The sequence below is a fragment of the Leopardus geoffroyi genome, chromosome C3 (assembly GCF_018350155.1).
Source record: "Leopardus geoffroyi isolate Oge1 chromosome C3, O.geoffroyi_Oge1_pat1.0, whole genome shotgun sequence".
Taxonomy (NCBI): domain Eukaryota; kingdom Metazoa; phylum Chordata; class Mammalia; order Carnivora; family Felidae; genus Leopardus; species Leopardus geoffroyi.
The window spans coordinates 131,893,457-131,912,950 of record NC_059338.1 but is presented as its reverse complement, the minus strand read 5'-3'; the positions used below and the strand labels follow the sequence as shown (position 1 = coordinate 131,912,950).

Below are 19,494 nucleotides of genomic sequence, written 5' to 3'. Positions count from 1 at the left end.
GACACGACTATGACCCTCAAGGCGCTCACGGTCTTTTGAGAGAAATAGACGTATAAAGAGCTATACGACAAACTCATACATAATTATAATAAAGGAAAGTATGAGATGTACAGATAATCTAGAAGAAGGAGAAAATTGGAGTGGGGGATTATTTATGAAAAGGTAAAACTGAATCATTTTATATTTTCTCATGAAAAATGTCCATCGTCAGTGGTATTCCACATAGGATTAGTTCTTTCTCTAAAACTGCTCTGCACAACTGAATTTCCCATGAGGAAATTTCAGAAATGCCATTTTAATGTGTGTTTTCAAAATTTAGTGTTTTTTAAACCATTGGTAGGCTGGAAAGCGTTAAGGGCAGACGTGAAATGACCAGGAATCAATGAGTCAATCCTAGGAGTCCACGGAAGAGAAGATGGCAACTTGCACAGGCCAACCAGGAAGACTGATCAACCAAACAAGGGAGTGACTGGGTGTGAGGGGTGAGGAGAGGGAAAGGAGGTCAAGGATGACCTCTTGCACAGGCAAATGAATGGTGGTGATGTTAACTGAAGCAAGAAACTTTGGAGAGAGGAGGCTCTGTCATTCTTTCCCTGCAGGGAGACTGAAACCTGGGAGGAGTGAAAACTGTGAGTTCCTTTTGAAGAGTTTATTCTGAGTATGCTGAATTTGAGGTACCTTTGAGCCATACCAGTGAAGATGTCAGGTAGACAGTTGGACAGAAGAGCCTGGAACTCAAAGAGAGCTCCCGGAAGAATGAATTGCCAAGCCTTGTGTGTTTCAGGAGTGAGCAGTTGCAAACACGGGTATGAACAACATTATACAGGGAGCTAGTGTAGTTAGAATAAGGCCTAGGCCAATACCCAAATCAACTTTATCATTTTATGACCACAGCATGGAAAATTAACATGCAAAGAACTCAGAATGTTCATAGAACTAGGAGGAAGCCCAGGCATGATCAGGATTAGCATCCAGTACTTCTGACTCTCAATACAGTCCCTTTATCATTATAATGCAGTGGCCTTGTTTAGTCTTTGATATCTAGTGTATTTTCTATAATGCACACTCTCCATGCGCATGTGTGTGCATATATGTACCTGAATGTACATATGTGCTCTATATTTTCACATAGACACACACATATATTTGCACATGCATATAAATGATAGGTGACTGGGAAAAACAAGAAAGGTACACCTGCACTTTAAAAAAGATACTTACAAGGTACAGTCAGTCCACCCACCCACCCATGTGCTCTCACAGGGATGTGGTACATGTTTAACACTGATGCTGTGAATGAGCCTCTAGGAAGAAGGAGCACAGGTCTCCCTCCCACTGCCCATCACTTTTCACACTGTTGGGTAATCATGCACTTTGTTGTTTTTTTTAAGTCACAATTCCTTCTTTTCCACAGGCACAGTGACTCAAAGTCTATAGAAGGGTACCCTTAAGGATAACACAACGAGTGAATGTCAAGCAGCAGCACATTCTCCACGCTGGTATTTTTCACATGTACTTACTAATAACCCTGTACATCTGGGTCTGTTGGGATACACGATGATGGATTTCTGATCTACTTTGCGTAGGAACCACAGTGGCAGCTTCTTCTCTAAGCTGGTATGAAGTTCCACCTAAAGCGCATTTTGGATTTATTGAGAGAAATGATTAAGAAGTATCTAGAATCCTTACACTACACAGAGACAGCGATGAGTACAGTAAACTGAAAAACGACTCCTGTGTCCTGCTTTACGCCACGCAGCTGGGCTGGCCAGGTTTCCCATCTCTCCTCTCAATCACCGACAAGACAGGGGCAGCAATATGCAGTCGGGGCAAATTGTTTAAAGAAGAAGTTCAACTCAAGTGAGCAGCTGTTCACTGTTCAGGGACTGTGACTGACACTGGGCCCATAAGAAAAAGCCTTTGTCCATCCCCTGGGGTGTTACAGAAAATGTGCGTGACTGCGCAGTGTGCTGGTATGAAGGCGCGCCTGTGGCAGGACAGGAAACGGTGCTTCGATGGAGGAAAACAGTGGTAAGCACTGAAAGGATTACAACCAGCACACCTAAGAGTACTTCATCGACGTTTCACCCTGTGCGATCTGGTGCAAAATGGGTTATCCATGCTGTATCTTGACTACAATTTTTTTTAATGTTTATTTTTGAGATAGGACAGAGTGTGAATGGGGGAGAGGCAGAGAGAGACACAGAATCTGAAATAGGTTCCAGGCTCTGAGCTGTCAGCACAGAGCCTGCTCTGGGGCTGGAACTCGGGAACCATCATGACCTAGGCGACATCATGACCTCGGCCGAAGTCGGACGCTTAACTGACTGAACCACCCAGGTGCCCCATATCTTGACTACAGTTTCTATTTTCAGAGATAACAATCCTTTGTCTCATTTAACGGATTTACCTTGAGTTGATAGTTTCTCATATTTTCAACTTTTTGTTTACCAAATTTGTCTTCTACTTTTTTTATAGCCCTTTGTGTCTCTTGTTTAGAATGGTTTATTGTAATTACCATATAGGTGAGAGTTTGCTAAGACCATAGGCTTTTTTATATATGGGTATTTAAGTGGCTTCCATCCACAAGTGGTGAGATGTTTAAAGCTTTGGGTCCTTCTTCCACATATTGCTTCCCTATTTTTGTAGCACTTACCACCACATAACATGCTATATATTAGTTCCAGTTTCAAGAAAAGCTATGTTTTCTTGTATTTTATTAACAATACCAATTAGATGTTTTCTTTGAGTTTCTATAATAACTTCCAAGGTTCCTTTTCCCCTTGGGTCTTAAGGTCAATATTCCTTTCCCTTTGCAATATACATTTTTTTCAGAGGTCACATGTTATCATTCACTTACTTAAACTTCACTGAAAAAGATTTATTCAAGCCTGGTGTTTGCCAACAGATCAAGCACATGTTTTGTCTTAACCTTATTTGTTTTCCACATAGGACCTGCCAGATATCCTCTCTCAGACATGGTCCTGGGGAGGATGGCAAGCAGCTCCCCTTGGTGGGTCTAGTGGGACCCATTGCCCATGGCTTCTCTGGGCTCAGGAGCATCTCCACCTCCTCTCACTGGCAGGTTTTCCATGTTGAAGGTAAGAGCACTCTGTGATTTCCTTTTGTGATTTGTGGCATGGACGTGAACATCTGTGGAATGTCTACAGCTGCCAGCCTGTGCTGGACGTGTGGTCACCAAATGTTAAAAACTAAACAGCTCTAAGCCCCTCACAATACTCACAACTCCTGTCCCTGTGTAACTGTTAGACCTCCCAGCATGTGCTGTCCCCACTTAGGTCTGAGATGACTCTGTGAGAAGACGAATGTCTCTGTGACACGTGCTGCTGCCTGTCCCCTTATGCCCTGGTTCTGATGCGGCCTCAGACTTAGGTTATAAGTCTGACATAGAGAGTTGTACATGGATGTAGAGATTTGCTTTAGAGAACTAAGAGATTTGCTTTCAGAGAACTAAGAGAATGGCTTCCTGGTTTTCCAGTCAATGCTCTTTGTGATCCAAAACAAGAACCGCTAACACGGGAGTACTTGCTTTGCCGTTTACTTTATAGGCCTTTGTGCCGTTGTGTTTCAGGGAAGAGATCAACTCTGATATAGAATTGTGCTTTTCAAATCATCCGCACTGAAACTGCAGTTTAGTGGCTCTCCCCTAGACATCTAGCGTTGTTGCTTATGTTGTTCTTCCTTGATCTTTTCATGAATTACTAGTTATGAAGTAATGACATGTCTGTGAAGAGGCCTTTTTGCATTTCTTTTCCTCTCTTCATCCACCTACCTGGAGTCCTACACTCCATCTTTGTTGTGGTAATAACTGGTCAGTTAGCTCTTCCTTCCTCTGAACTTTCCCCGCAAAGGTGATAATAGATCATCTTACGTACCACTCCCATTTTGTTCCCATTCTTTGGAAGAGCTGGTAATGACTTCCCACTAACAAAATAACTTGGAGCACTTCACCCTTTACTGCCCTATCTTTCAAAGCTGAGGTTTTCCTCGTTTGTTAGCTCTTTTTTTAATAAAGCGCTCTATCATCTTGGGCCACCTTAATACTCTCTAAGGAGCCATCCCTCCAGGCCAGGGGCCCTTCACCCTTCCTTAGCCATTTCTCCTTGTTCCGCCTTTAGCCCATTGCTCCTGCTGGGTCCTGCCTTTCTGGACCAGTCTTGCTGTTCCTCTAAATCCCATCTTTCAACATCTGGTTCACGTGCCAACTCTTCCATGTAGCATTTCCATAACTGTTTATTTTCTCTACCTAATATTTTAACCATTTATGTACCTTTGTTCTTTAAATGTGCCAAGTCCTCTGCATAATATGCAGCTTAGTCACAGAGCATAGAGTTTAAGGATGGTTCTAAGTTGATTTTGAGATTTTAAACTCTGACTGTTTAATTGGTGTGCTCTCCAGTTAGACTTATTTTACTTAGTGAAGTCAAAGGTCACACAGACCTTTAACTCCTCTGGGTTCTCTTGGTCAGTTGTACTCTGCACATACCACGTACTGGAGCATTTTTTAGAAATAAATATGTGCTGACGTATAGCAGAATGAGTAACAGAGAAGAATGAAGCATGAGTGAACAGTGAACAGTGAGGGGAGAGTTACCTCTTAACATGAATTTGTCTTTCTCTTGAACTTGCCTAAGTTTTTTAATGTGTACGTTCAACTGGTCATCAGGTATTTTTGAAGCATCAGATATTCCCATTCAAATTTGATAAACACAATGCAAATGAGAGCACAGAAATAGTTTTGCATTGTGTAACAGGAACCACCTCACAAGATTCAGTAGCCAAGGAAAAACGTAAGGGAGGTCACAAAAGAACAAAACCTCATGGATGCAGTGAACACTTCAATATAACACGTTATGTGGGAAGCTTGCAATGCGATGGCCAGAGTATCAAGGGGTCCTAGGAAGAGCTGGGCTGTGACAGGACAGAATACCTCACACCTGCGATAATTCTTATTTAGCAGATAGCTACCTGGTTGGCTGCATGTTGACATTTTAAAAAGCTCAGGTAATGTCTCAATTTCTCTGCTCAGATTGTTCTGAGAAAATGCTGTGGTTCAGAGAGTAAAAACTAATGAAAACAGGCAAGCCAGAGAACGTGCACAACAAGATACCATATGGTGCGGTGCTTTAGGACTGACAAAGTACCTGTCTTAAATACCTGTTCTCAGAAATCAGCTATTCTTATACATGGAAAATTAGGGTGGTGCTAATTTCAATACGTTTTAAATAAACGTAAGACTTACCTGCATAGCAATCCTCTTCAACAATGCGTGCTTCTGGACTTCTGCAATGTCACCAACTGCCAACCCAATCTGAAGTACAACACAGCATTGAGTCATTGCCAATTTAATGGCGCGCCTATAAATGCACTAAAGGTCTCTCTAGCTGCAGTGGGGGAGTGGGCATATAACTGCCTACTAGTGGCCTCAACATACTTTTGCCAACACATCTTACAGAAAACTGCAAAATCTGTACACCTTTGTAACACTGGTGGCCACATTGGTGGGTTCAGTAACCTTAAGTGTTATCATAAAAAATTAAGACACGTGAATCTGAAATTATTTAAAATAAAAATGTTCTTTTTGAAGAGGACAGGGGTCATATGGTATCAAATGCCATTGGGGTGGCCATGCAAATGGTTGCAGATTCCAGGAGTTTAGCATCTAGCTAAACAAGAGTGAGCGGACAACACAGAAAAGTTAAAATAGTAAACTGAGGCAATGCGGGAATTTATACCTTACGTATGTTTGGCAGGAAAAGGTACGCTTCAAGGGTGGGTGTGGCTTTGATTAAAAAAATAAAGCAGTAACTGTATCTAGAAATCTGTGGCCAGATAGAATTAGGTGAGGGGACACTCACCTCTACTCAATCCAAATGAAATCGCTTACTTAAATTAGCTGACTCATATTTGTTAGATAACCAGTACCTGTCTATGCTCGACCAGCCTCCTGGATGCTGATGCTCTCAAGAAGCTCAAAGTCAAGTAAATTCCATGAGAGGGGCTCTGTTTGGGGCACCACTGGATGCCCAGTGCTTAGAACCATGCAGAGCATGCAGTAGATACACAGAAGAGTCACTGAGTGAATAAGCAGTGAAGAGTATATGCTAGGGTGTGCAGACTAGCATTGAGAACTATCTACAGTCAGACACTTTATTTGGCAGGATAATGTTTATTTTTAACGCGGAAGCCTTTAGGTAGGCATTATCTCTCGTTTATATCAGCCACCATCAAAACTAATGGTCTTGGGGCACCTGAGTGGCTCAGTCGGTTGAATGTCCAACTTTGGCTCAAGTCATGATCTCCTAGTTTATGAGTTTGAGCCCTGCATTGGGCTCTCTGCTGTCAGCATGGAGCCTGCTTTGGGTTCTCTGTCTCCCTCCCTCCCTCCCTCTCTCTCTTTCTCTCACACACAAATAAATAAAATAAAAAAAAAAAGTCTCATACTGACTGCTTCACCCATTTAAGATACTTGCCTGAGATCTGAAGACATCTGATTTTGTGAGTCATAGAGTAGATAAGTTACTAATATTTAATAGTAGCTAACATTTACTGAGTGCTTATGTGCCAACCACGGTTTTGAATGCTTTACTTTTACTTGAGAAAGAGAATATAACTGGGGGAGAGGGGAAGAGGGAGAAAGAGAAGATTTTAAGCAGGCTCCATACTCAATGGGGAGCCTGATATGGGGCTCAATCCCATAACCCTGAGCTGAAATTGAGACTTGAACGATTAACCAACTGAGCCACCCAGATGTCCCTCAAATGCTTTGTATTAACTCCTTTTATCCTAATAACCTAGGAAGTAGGTTTTATTACCTTTTTCTGATTTGTGTCCTAAAAATTTTGAGAATACGAGGAAGGGGCATCCAATTTAGATAGGATGATGAGGTGGAGGGTGTTGGTTAGGAAGGTCTACCCAGGAGATCTGATGCTTGAGAGCTGAGTGTTAACAGCTTAGAAAGAATTAACCCAAAGTGGGAAGGTCTTCGAGGAAAAGGAACAGCTTGTGTGGAACTCAGGCACAAAGGAATGTAGGGCATGCTCAGTGAAAGTTGAAAGTTGACGGTACATGTCTAGGCAAATCTTGCCAACAGTGGGAGGGGTGGATGAGATCTGGATAAGACCCAGATCATGAGGATCCTTGCACACCATGCTGATGGGTTTAGACTGAGTTGAAGAGGCATAGAAGAAAAAAAAAAAAAAAAAAAAAAGGCCTGACAGGCCCAGCTTTTCCTTATCAGAATATCACTGTGGTGACAATTTCAGGAAAGATTAGACAGAAGTGAGAGGAGACAGACTGTTCGGGCTACTGCAGCAATATGGATGAGGAACCATGACGGTGTAAGGCAAATGGAAGTGGGTGTAAGAGGAAAATATTTACCAGAAGAACTGAGCAAAGGGCAGGGCTGAATCTAGAGTCTCTTCCAATGATCTGAGTTAGAGGACCAGGAGGTGGTACTGAGAGGCGGCAGCAAAGTTTGAAGGAAAGAAAACATGGAGTCTTGGTCGGCTCTTTTGGGACTGATTTTCTCTGGGACATGCAGGTAGAGATGGCACTAACATGTACTAATGCTAAGCCGAATCTTCTAGATAATTATCTTCTGAAACGTCAGCAATTCTAAGAGAAGAATGTGGGCTTTATGTCATTCTTAATTATTCTTAGTGCTATCCTTTATGTTTCTAGGTCATCAAAATAAAACTCTGGATTTGTATCAAGTAAGTGAATCAAAACATTCAGTAGTATTTTTTTTCTTTCCAGAAACATTGTACAGGACAATCTCTGGTGCATAGTCTCACTCAGAAAATGTATTGAATGTGTGCGTATATGCATAAATAAGGAAAAAACATGCACTGTCAGGTCAGCTCGGGCTCTCCATGGACCTGAGATGTACTTCTGTCTTTATTGGCTAACGTGGTCATGGCTAGAGCAGGTTCTCTGTGAAGGGCATGTTCACATCTGCTGAGGATTTTCAACCTGTAACTGATTTAGAGACGGCATCTGAATGCCACAGATGCCCTCATGCCTGAGAGGCTCTTTGCCACTTGAATATCTGGTCGATGAGAAATTTAAGAGCAGAGATGAGGTTTAATCCTTTATTCCCCCAAGGTCTCTGTCTAACCTCTGACCCCCACCCTAACACCAGAGCAGTACACACCATTTATCTTTATTTCCTCATTCTGCTTTATAGTTCTTCATAGATAGCATTTATCACTCCCATAACATTATACTACATAGTTATTTATTTACTACCTCATGACTAGTTTATAATGTAAGGACAGGGTATTGGTCTATTCACCACTGTTTCCCAGCACCTGGATCAGTGTCTAGATTATTCATAAGTATCTGCCAAGTGAATGCATCTTGGCATCCCCTGGGCTTTAGTGCTGTGTCTGGTACTAAATAAATGTTGAATGAGTGGATTTTACAATAGTCCCTAATTCCTTTCACGGAGGAAGATTAAGGAGGCTAAAAATAATGATCATTGTCAAATGCCCCAAATGATCAACAAACAGAAAACACAAGGATAAATTACTTACAAGTAAATTCATGAGCACAATTGGGACAAACATTGTGAAGGCAATAAGCTGTGCAAAAGACAGAACCGGATATACCAATTCATTTCTCAAAAATGGTTCTAGGAAGGCATCGCGGTAATTAATATCTCCTAGCATCATGCTGAAGGTCTGGATTATAGAAAGCAATGGAGAGCTGAAAGCATCCTGAGAAAAGATGGTAAGGTAAAAATGCAATGCAAAACGTGTACAATGAAAAAATGTTTTCTGGAGAGTAAAATGATAAAAATCATATTTAAAATACTCTTTTAAATCACAGGACTATGGCTAATGATAAGAACTCCTAATAAATTGGTGATAAAGTCATCAAGAATATCTTTTCTACACATATACAAATAACCATGCATTATATTTAAACTTTTTGACAATGGGAAAAAGTCATGAGGTAGGGCTGCAATAAAAATCATTTGAAGGCTATTTTATCAGACAAAAAGATAAAGTCCTATTACTATAAATTTTCTAGGCCATTCAGATTTAAGTATAAATATGTATTCCCAATATTCACAGCAACAGAATCAAGTACTGATGCAAGTGCCTCACCTGTATACTCAGGAGGACGTAGAAACTGAGGCCAAAAGCCAAAAGTAGGAAGACAAACACGACTGTAGACCTCAACAGAGTTTTCATAATTACCTCCAACATAACGATGAAAATTCCACAATTTTCAAATCTAGGCATATTTAAAAATTATATATTCACTTTTCTGGCCAAACTGTATTTCATTCAATGTCTATATTTATCATGCATTAGGTACTAGGTTTCACAGGTGAGTCACGCTTTCAAAAAGGAGACAGAATTCATGAATAGTCATCTTACTTTTAAGCTGTTCACTAAACAGCTTTGCTGCTTCTTCCTTCTTGTTAACGTTGATCTTTGTCCTACAACTTGACCACTAGGCATTACTTCACACAAAGGAGGAGAGAAAAATCTTCCCAGTATCAAAGAAAGTGCTACCAAAGCTTGATAAATGGATCTGAGAGGTGAGATGGGTGATGCAGCCAGTGGAGACTCTACATGAGCTCATGTACCTGAAGGGCGCCTGCGTATGGTTTATTCACCATCCCCATGACTTCCTGAGGTTTCTTTTTTCTTTCCCAGCAACCAACATTGTGAAATGTTTGGGTAGATAATGGGTGTGCCATCCAGCCACCAATGTGGACATTTCCTTTGGCAAAGACAACTTGTTAAAGGGGGAATCACAAGAGTTTAAAGCTGCAAAGGACTTCAGAGGTCTCAGAAACTTAGCTCCCAAGAGTTGTCTAGTAACTCGGTAAGGTCACTGATGACAAAGCCAAAGGAATGACAGTACCTAGACTTGCCCTGAAGCCTCTTGATGTCCAGACCACTGCTCTTCCCACTATACCATGTCCTTTTAAAGGGGCTGGCTTCAACCCTCCAGCATTGTGTGCATGACATACAGAAAATATGGTAGGGAAAGCATTGTCCCTGGGGTTGGAAAGACGGGTAAAAGTGCTTACATCTTGACTTACTAGCTGAGATCCTGGGAAAGTTACTTAGCCCTTCATCTTCTTTTATATACCACAAGTGATTGCAAGTTATCTTTACAATAACTAGAGGTAAATGTTAAGATACGTGAAATAACAAGTATGGGAGGTAGGAGAGCTTTGCCCTTTGTTCCCCCTCTAGAGTTAGATTCTTTGAGCTTATTTTCTTCTCCTAAATTGCTATTATTCCCCATACCTATCACTTTATTTTGATTGTTTTAATCTAAAGTAAATGCTTAGCAAATAATACCAAGTAAAACCAAGAATAGCCAATACTTTTATTCCCATTTACTCCCCCCACTTAATCTAGATTTGTCTTGACCTGGGGTAATGTTGCCACTCAGAAGATATTTGGCAATATCTGGATACACTTTTTATTGTCATATGGTGGGGAGGGGGGTTGCTACTGGTCATCTAGTGGATAGAGGCCAGGGATGCTGTTAAACATTTTACGATGCACAGGACAGCCCCCCACAACAAAAAATTATCTGGCCCCAAATTTCAGTAGTGCCAAGGTTGAAAAATCCTGGTCTATACTCTGAACTCCAAACCTCCCTCCCCTTTTCCTTAATACATATTAAGGTACCTCCACAGTCTAAAACAATTGGAAAAGGAATAAGCCAATTATAAATATGGTACTTACAACAGTTATTCTTTTAATATTAAAAATGTCTAAGGGATACAGAAATCATTCAAGCTGGCTTTACCTTTGGAGATACAGTAAGAAGTTCATCCAGTAGAAGTATATAGCAATCGCTCCACATTGCCACTGCACATAAGCTGGTATACCAATGAATAAGGGTGACACAAAAATGATACTTGTTGTGTAGATAATCCATTCAGTTCCATTGGCATTATCCAAGATGTAATTCCTTTTCTGGGGTTAAAAAGAATTCAGAATTACCACATGTAGAGACCAGGACCTAGCATCTTATGGATGATTTTATATATGTGTATATATATACACATGTGTGTGTATGTGTATATATATATATATATATATATAAATATATATACACACACACACATATACGTACATATATATGTATATATATACACGTATATGTATGTGTATATGTATACGTATACGTATATATATAATGTTGACCAGTAGCAACAACTGTCTGGCATTGCAGTTGGACAGGTTTAGGACCAAGGAGCCAGCTTCTGCCATCCTGGACTACACTCAGCCCTGGGTACGGACCAGTGTTGAAGGTGGCCCAATCTCTTCTGTTGAATTGGCACTTTGGGAATCTGATGCCTAAGTAAATTCTACAACTTTGTGGGCTTTCTCTGAGTCCATTCCTTCTTAAGGAAAGTCCTGGGGAGCTGCAGGTTGGTTTAGTGATTCCTTTATGCCTGTGTAAGGACATGCATATAGATTTCTCAGGATACAAATGAACTAAAGCTTCTTCTAAGGAGGTTTGAGACCTATGCTAAGACTTAATTGCCATAACAATTTGATGTCATTTCCTATCATTAAAAATTTCAAGTTTTGGACATCAAATTTTCTATAGAGGTGACAATTTCAGTATCAATTAAAAAATGTGGAGACCAAGTCTGTTAGAGAAATCATATAACTTTATAGTTCAATTTAGAGTATAATCTATAAAAAATGAGAATTATAATGAGATTAAATAATATGCCCTAAATCATTCAAACTACAATGAACAATACAATCTAACTCTCAGAATTGTGACAATCTACTGAAACTATATACAGACACACACACTTGCAAATATATAGTACCAAACAAATGCAAAGCATTGTAATGGTCATTGACATTCTTTAAGGCAGGTATCAATGTGCTTATATAAAAGTAAATTTTCACATGAAATGAGGTACTTATAAAAGTTACATATCTTAAAAAATAACATTCACAAAAATACAAAAAAATGAATAATAAAAGACTTTAAATAAAAGATTGATGCCATTTATTAACCAAAGCAAGGACCTGTAGATAATTCACATAATTCTTGAGTCTGATCTGAACTTGGTTCATCCATTTAAAAGTATGAAGTAAAAATTATGCTATAAAAAGTTCCCAAATTTTTATTATAACTTGAGAATTTTATCCAGTAAAGAAAAGCATTCTTATTAAGAAAGGAATTAAAAGACCCATTTGAAATGGAACCATGGGCCAAGTAAGTTCTTTATAAATAGTTATATTCAAAAGTACCTAATTCAAAATCCAGCTATCATGTTAGCAAAATATCACACTGATAGAGAAAATACATAAAAGTCATTCATAAATTCATTTGTAGACAGACTCATACAGACTAGTAGAACTAGAGCATCTCTACTTCAGATTTATCAAATAGGCACCATCCGATGCAAGAATCTTGTCTAAAATCATGTGATTTCTACAGTTTGAAAAGTTTATGTTTGGTACTTCCAATCTATACATTGGTCAAGTTATGTGATTTTATTCTGACATATATTGTTCAATAATAGTTTAGCAATTTATGTTCTGCATATTAAAATATTTGCAACTTTAGAGATATAAAATGTATCATGTACCTGTTGGAAAATTTGGACCACTTCTTTGCAATATCCAAATATACTTGATAAAAAAACTAAAATCATACAAACTTTTATAGAATAGGAATTCTGAAACAAAAATGTGTAAAACAGTTATGAAAGATAGCAAATAAAACACTTTTGCTTTTGCATAATTTCCACTATTAAATATTCAATTTTCTTCTACTTCATTTCTATGTACCATTATATTTGCTTTAAACAGAAAATTACTCTGGTACCAATATAAAGACACATACTCATTTCATAATGTCCTAAGAGGTTCAAAAATCACCAAATGAACTCTAAAAGAGTATGAATCTGTAGACCTATGTAGAATTTGTTTTACTATGGTAAAATACACACAAAATTTACCATTTTAAAAGTTTTACATTTTACACATACATTTACATTTCAAAATGTATAATTCTGTGGCATGAAGTACATTTACTATATTATGCAACCATCGTCACCATCTATCATCATCTAGCTCTATAACTTTTTTTCTACCACTCCCAAACAGAAGCCATGCATCCACTAAGAATGACCCCCTCTTCCTAAAATCCCAGACAGCCATAAATCTCCTTTATTGTAGACATATTTTAAAGTAGTATATACTTCAGTATTAAAGCTACTATCTCATATGTCAATTCCTTTAAATTAATTTACAAACTCATTTATTGACCAAAATATTTATATTCCCTCGCATTTCACAAAAGATCTTAGGAAAAATTGTTCACATATGAATCATACAGTCCATAATAATAAAAGCCTTAATATTTCAGATTTACTATGGGGTCAGCATTTCTGAGGAAAAAAACACACTTGTAATAATCTTTTATTTTAAAAATTTGAAATATGATGACCAATCAAAAATACCTTGGTGTCTAATATTTCTGAATGATCACTAGTTTCATTGATGATTCCAGTTGAGTTGAAAGCCATACCTGGCTTTATACTGACAACAAGAAAGGTCATAGGCAGGAGACCAAGACAGTAAGATCCTAGGTTCATAATATGGGCTCTAAACCCATAAGCCAACCTACAAAAAAAAATCACAATCTCAACAAAAAATATTTACTTAAGATAGCCTGTGGAAAATGTAGTTATAATCTCTCTCAGAAATCTATTTGGTAAATTCATTGAACTTTAGAACCAAGATCTTCAAATTCACCTTTTTTCATTTTCAGAAAAGAATCTCAACTTCCGAGGAAATCATGACTTACTTAAAATATCTCACCAATTAACGGAAGAACAGAGACTTTAGCTCATATTTTCTGACTTCCACGTTGATTGCTCTTCCCAGGTACCCCTCTCACTTTACTGTCCACTAAACTGCAAGGCCCAGGAATGCTTCTTCATATCTCACACAAGGGTTTCTACCTCCTAAATATTTCATTTAATGTCAAAAATAAACAACATCAGCATTCTTAATACCAAAACATTTGCCTTTGACACATTTCTTTTTCAAAGTGTAACACATTAATATAATAAAGTCCAGGGGCATCTGGGTAGCTCAGTTAGTTAGGTATCCAACCCTTGGTTTTGGCTCACATCATGATCTCACATCACATCACGGTTCACAGGTTTGAGCCCCGTGTAGGACTCTGCTCTGACAGTGCGGACAGGGGATTCCCCCTGCCCCACACCACTCTCTCTCAAAATAAATCAATAAACTTAAAAAAATCGAAAACATATTATTTAAGAGACTTTAAATTATTAAAAAGAAATACTACTTGGAGCACTTGGATGGCTCAGGTGATTAAGTATCTCACTGTTGATTTTAGATCAGGTCATGATTGCATGGTTCCTGGGTTCAAGCCCCACATCAGGCTCCATGCTGACAGTGCAGAGCCTGCTTGGGATTTTCTCTCTGCCTCTCCCCTACTTGCTCGCTCGCTCTCTCTTTCAAAAATAAACTTAAAAAAAAATACATACATACATGCATACATACTGCTTAATACCCACCATTTCATAAGTAAATATTCTTTACATACAGGATGATTGAGAAGCTCTATGCGGTTATGTTGTACCATTGCCTGAGAATAATAAAAATAAATCATATTAAACTATTAAGTACAAACTAAGTTTTTTGTTTGCTGGTTTTATAACTTTAATATTATAAAAATAACACTTTATGAAAATTTGAAAAATCAAAAATTATATCAGGAATGTATTTTTAAAAAACCACAAGCTAGAACCATTTTATATAAATGCACTTACTTGATTCATTTTGTCTCTTTCAATTTCTTACCAGTCGAGGTAGAATAAGCACTTTAATCTTACACAAAGTTACAACTGGAAAGGATATTAAAAATAAACGAGCAAGAGCTACACTCATTCTTTCCTTGAAGAAACTCAGGCTTATCTCTCTAGAAGGATTTTAAATAGTAGAGTACACATAGTCATTAAATTAGCTTGTGGATTAAGTTTTCATGAATTATTGGGAACTACTAGTATCTATTTTAAAAACAATTTTTAATTATTCAAGAAATACACAGAGGAAGTGACATCAGCAAGATGGTAGAATAGGAAGTCCTGGACCATCTATGCCCATGGAGACAAGACATATCACAACTTAACAATACCTGGACCAATTGCCTTTGTGAGAAATACAGAAACCAGTTAAGAGGTTCCTGTACCCCAAATGAACCTGTAGCCAAGAAGAACCACATCAAAAACAGTAGGAATATTCATGGCATTTACTTGCCATAGCCCCTCTCCCAGCACAGAACAATGAGATCAAGAGAAAATCCCCAACTCCTGGCTTCCACCTGAAGAGGAAAGCGATATGTGGAATGTTCTAATTGTTCAGGGAGTGGCCCAAGGGACTGGTTTCTGTCTTGCCTGAATCTAAGCACTGACAGGTCCATCCAGTCTCTCAGACTTCTGTGCACAATAATTTCCTATCGCAGACCAGCTCTCCTTCCAGAAGAACCCCACTCAGCTCAGATATAATGAGAGATTTGTTATGTTATTAAGGTATTATTCAATTGTGCCAAAAGTCAACCACTAAGTGAGGTGTATTTATTCAAGCAAACCTGTGTCATATAAATTATTCTGAGTCTAGTATACAAAGCCTATTTCCTCTTAGAAGCTACAAAGTTTTATTTCCTCCTTATTCTGCTGGTGGAAACAAACTCTGGTAGAAGTATTGCCTGTTCTTCAAATTATAATTTAAAAACCTCCACATACACACACAAAAATTCTAAGTAGAGCTATAGTATAGTTACTTTTAGGTGACTTTGTTATTCAGTCTGAACTAAAATAACAACTACAAAACATGACATACTCCAGCAGAGCTAAAATGTTTTGCATAGAGCCAGTGTGAGGTTAGTTTCCACTGTCAACCTTGTGGGCATAAAATCCATAGGACTCTGCATCCCTCCCACTCCAAGTACTCAGTAAGCCTTCTAGATATCACTTAAGGTGATGGTTGGTACCATGGTCTCTATCAAAGGCTCCCATGTAGAGAAATGAATTCATTTAAAGTGAATAAAAATTCCCAATTGGTCTAGACCAGTGCTGTCCAATAGAACTTTCTGCAATGATGGAAATGTCCTATATTTGTGCTGTTCAATATAAGAGCCACAAGGCACATAGTCTACTGAGCGCTTGCAATGTGGGTACTGCAAATGAATAAATAAACTTTGAATTTTAAGTAGTCACACATGGCTAGCATTTACTGTATTAGACAACACAGATCTAGACCCTAGACCACAATTTGGAAATCACTTTCAAATAGGTTTTCTTTTGCTTGCAACAGGGTTAATTTGTTGCCAGTGTGTACAGGGCTGGGCCGCCATTCCCACATGGCACCAATCTGGTGATGCTGCTAGCTGCTCTCCCTTTAGACGAGGAGCCCACTCATCAGTTACGTCTTTCCTCTGCAGTTATGTATTTGAGTTGGAGACCCCTGATTTAGACTGCAGTGGATCATCTTGCATGGCTTTTATTGTCCCATCTGCTAGAAATGTAAAATCCACTTTGGAGTAAGAGCTGGTTTGGTCTTAAGTCTCTCGGGCAATTTGGGTCCATACTATGCATGTTAGGCCTGCTTTCAGATTGGGATCACTCCTCCAGAAGGATCAAAGAGCTTCTGGAAGGTCAGAGTTTACCATGGATCCCCTTAGATTGAACTTAGAATCTGTGATTGTAAAATGTTGCCCCTACATTTTTCTGTGGCTTGCATGGAGAAAACTCTTAAATATATAGGTCTATATTTAGATGGATGGAGTCAGGGAGTAAGCACTGACTGTCAGCCTGTGTTGTCCATGGTTTATTGGATTTTGAATGAGGCAGGTTTGACATGACCATTAGAACTAAAGTGATTAAGAGTGTAGAACTTTAAGGGGACTAAAGTAAAGGATCTGTGGAAAATGACTGCTTTCTTCACTAAAAAGTAAAGGATTAGGACACATGGCAGAGAGAGACATCAAACTGTAAATGTGGAATTCTCTCCAGGCCCCTCCCTGGAAACATACCAAAACACAGAACCCATGTAGAAACTACCTAGATAGTGAAAACACTGGACTTACGTTGAGGGTTGTAAGAGGCTCATATGTAACATCCTGTGCAGGTGTTACTTTCTTGGTAAATTCTAACGGACACTGAAGATACCTGAAATTATACTCAATCTGTAGAAGACACAATTTTTAAAACATTAACAATCTAGTATACACCCCAAAGCAGGTCTTGACAAATCAAATACGTAAGTCTACCATTCTTCTGAAAATTAAATATTTCAAATAAAATTGAGTCATTTTGTCTGAAGAAATGTAGATTGTTATTTCCTCTTAATTAAAAAAAATATCCTGAAAGGCTGTTACGTAACCTTCTATAACCCACAGTCATGGAAGAAGATGAATTCTCAAAAGACCACTCAGATCTTTGGAATTTCATTCTTCAGCTTATTACTACCCCAAAAAATACAAAGACTAGAAACAACCCTAAATAATGCTACTAGAAACAATTAAAATATTGGGGGGAAACCAAGGAAAAATTCTCTCACAAGCAGAGGATATAATCATATGACAAATAAAGACAGTAATTACCATCTTCCGAGACTGTGGAACTCTAGGAACATTGTTTTTAGTATTCATTAAAGAATTATAATAAACTTTCAATGACCACGATAAAACAAACTTACATAATAGTCTTGGCAGGACTTGTCTCTTTTGGAGGGCATCATGCAGCAATCTAAAAGGACCTTTAAGAGAGAAAACATGGCTACGACATTGGTCAGAAAACGAAATGAGAGATGGGATTTGATCCCGTTTCAAAAATTATACCCAAGACACTCCCCTCTCCCTTTCCTTTATTTCTGGTACTTCAAAGATCAACTATAATCCATGTCATTCAGGAACAAAGTTTAAAATATAAAGTTTTCAACTACTACCACATGCCTCAGAAATACCTAGTGATTCTGAAAAATATGCCTAAGAATGAAATCACATTTACTAAAATTTGAGTCAAAAATATTGTGTGAGTTTTACCCAAGAGTTGATGTCCTTCTGGCCTTCTACAGAATATATAGCTTATAAAGGGTTCCTTTGCTCCATCTATATCTCATCTTCTATACTGCTCCACCATGGAGTGCTGTGTTGGTTTCTGTCCTCACTTGCTGAACAACACTGACAAAGTATTTGCCCAGAGCAGCATGAACAGCATACTGAAGGACAGAGGTTAAATGAAGAAATACTGAACGCCCTTCAGGTGCTTGAGAAAAGGGGAGAACACTTAAGGGATCATTACAGCTACCTCTAGGACATGTAGGGATAAATATTTTTGTGGGGTCCCTGTTAACATAAACTATTTCAGTCACCCCCAATCTGTGTGCTGGCACCTTTCTGGTGCCCAAATTCATCATCCCAAGAAAGGAATACTGCCCAGATTGTTCTCCTGGAGAAGAATCTGGACACAAAAAGCTCCAGATGATTCCACCAGTGTGTCCCCCAAAACTCCTGGGGCATCTGGTCAACCCCACCTGCAAGAAGCAAGGGTAGAGGACTGGACAGCACCCCTTCATGAAGGAGAGAAACAGGGACCCAGGCCCCATTGGGAGGGCACCCCTGTCCCGCTGGTAGTCTCAAACACCCGGAGGGACTTAAAAAATTTTCAGTCTCAGGGCACCTGGGTGGCTCAGTCGGTTAAGCGGCCAACTTTGGCTCAGGTCATGATCTCTCAGTCCGTGAGTTCGAGCCCCGCGTCGGGCTCTGTGCTGACAGCTCAGAGCCTGGAGCCTGTTTCAGATTCTGTGTCTCCCTCTCTCTGACCCTCCCCCGTTCATGCTCTGTCTCTCTCTGTCTCAAAAATAAATAAACGTTAAAAAAAAAATTTTTCAGTCTCTGTTGGTGACCAGGCAGTGATACTAAGGATCATAAAAAGCACCCTAAGAAATAAGGACAAAACTAGTCAGTAGTGCTGTGCAAGGCAGAACCAGAGAAGCAGGTCTGAGACTGTTTGAGACCTTTGTAATTAATAATCAGCATAGGCTACAGAAAGGAAGGTGGAAACATGGGGAGGGACTATGTAAATTACTCAAGTATATGATGTGAGGCTAAACTAAAAGTTATTTAAGGACAAATTCACAATACTAAAATGCAAGCAAATTATTGAAAATGAACTAGAAAATATATAATCGTGTAAAGAAAAGAAAAACTAATCATAATCCCACAATTGTGGTAATTCTTATTAACATTTTGGTGTAATCTTTTAAGTTCCTTTCCATGTTTTCCATATGTGAGTATTTCTAACATTTTTTTTACTGTTATTAATGCTACATAAAACATTACTATATGTAAATCTGTATCTCTGTTCATTAGGACAGATTCCAACAACTAGAATTATTAAGAAATTCTGAGATCATTTTCAATCCT

General features: G+C 38.7%; 1 protein-coding gene and 1 long non-coding RNA gene across 2 annotated transcripts in view; one reads left to right on the top strand and one right to left on the bottom strand.

Moving 5' to 3' along the window:
* Positions 1 to 19,494, bottom strand: part of TRPA1 (transient receptor potential cation channel subfamily A member 1) — a 55,191-nt gene that overhangs the window by 1,918 nt on the left and 33,779 nt on the right. Inside the window, exons 16-25 of the mRNA XM_045454928.1 lie at positions 17,766 to 17,825; positions 17,155 to 17,253; positions 14,585 to 14,655; positions 13,496 to 13,658; positions 12,620 to 12,709; positions 10,807 to 10,976; positions 9,135 to 9,264; positions 8,559 to 8,741; positions 5,264 to 5,332; positions 1,521 to 1,631 (exon numbers count right to left, since the gene is read on the bottom strand). Of these exons, the coding sequence (XP_045310884.1) occupies positions 1,521 to 1,631; positions 5,264 to 5,332; positions 8,559 to 8,741; positions 9,135 to 9,264; positions 10,807 to 10,976; positions 12,620 to 12,709; positions 13,496 to 13,658; positions 14,585 to 14,655; positions 17,155 to 17,253; positions 17,766 to 17,825 (1,146 nt within the window). The remainder of the gene's footprint in view (positions 1 to 1,520; positions 1,632 to 5,263; positions 5,333 to 8,558; positions 8,742 to 9,134; positions 9,265 to 10,806; positions 10,977 to 12,619; positions 12,710 to 13,495; positions 13,659 to 14,584; positions 14,656 to 17,154; positions 17,254 to 17,765; positions 17,826 to 19,494) is intronic.
* Positions 1 to 19,494, top strand: part of LOC123586071 — a 46,002-nt gene that overhangs the window by 19,867 nt on the left and 6,641 nt on the right. The window lies entirely within an intron of this gene.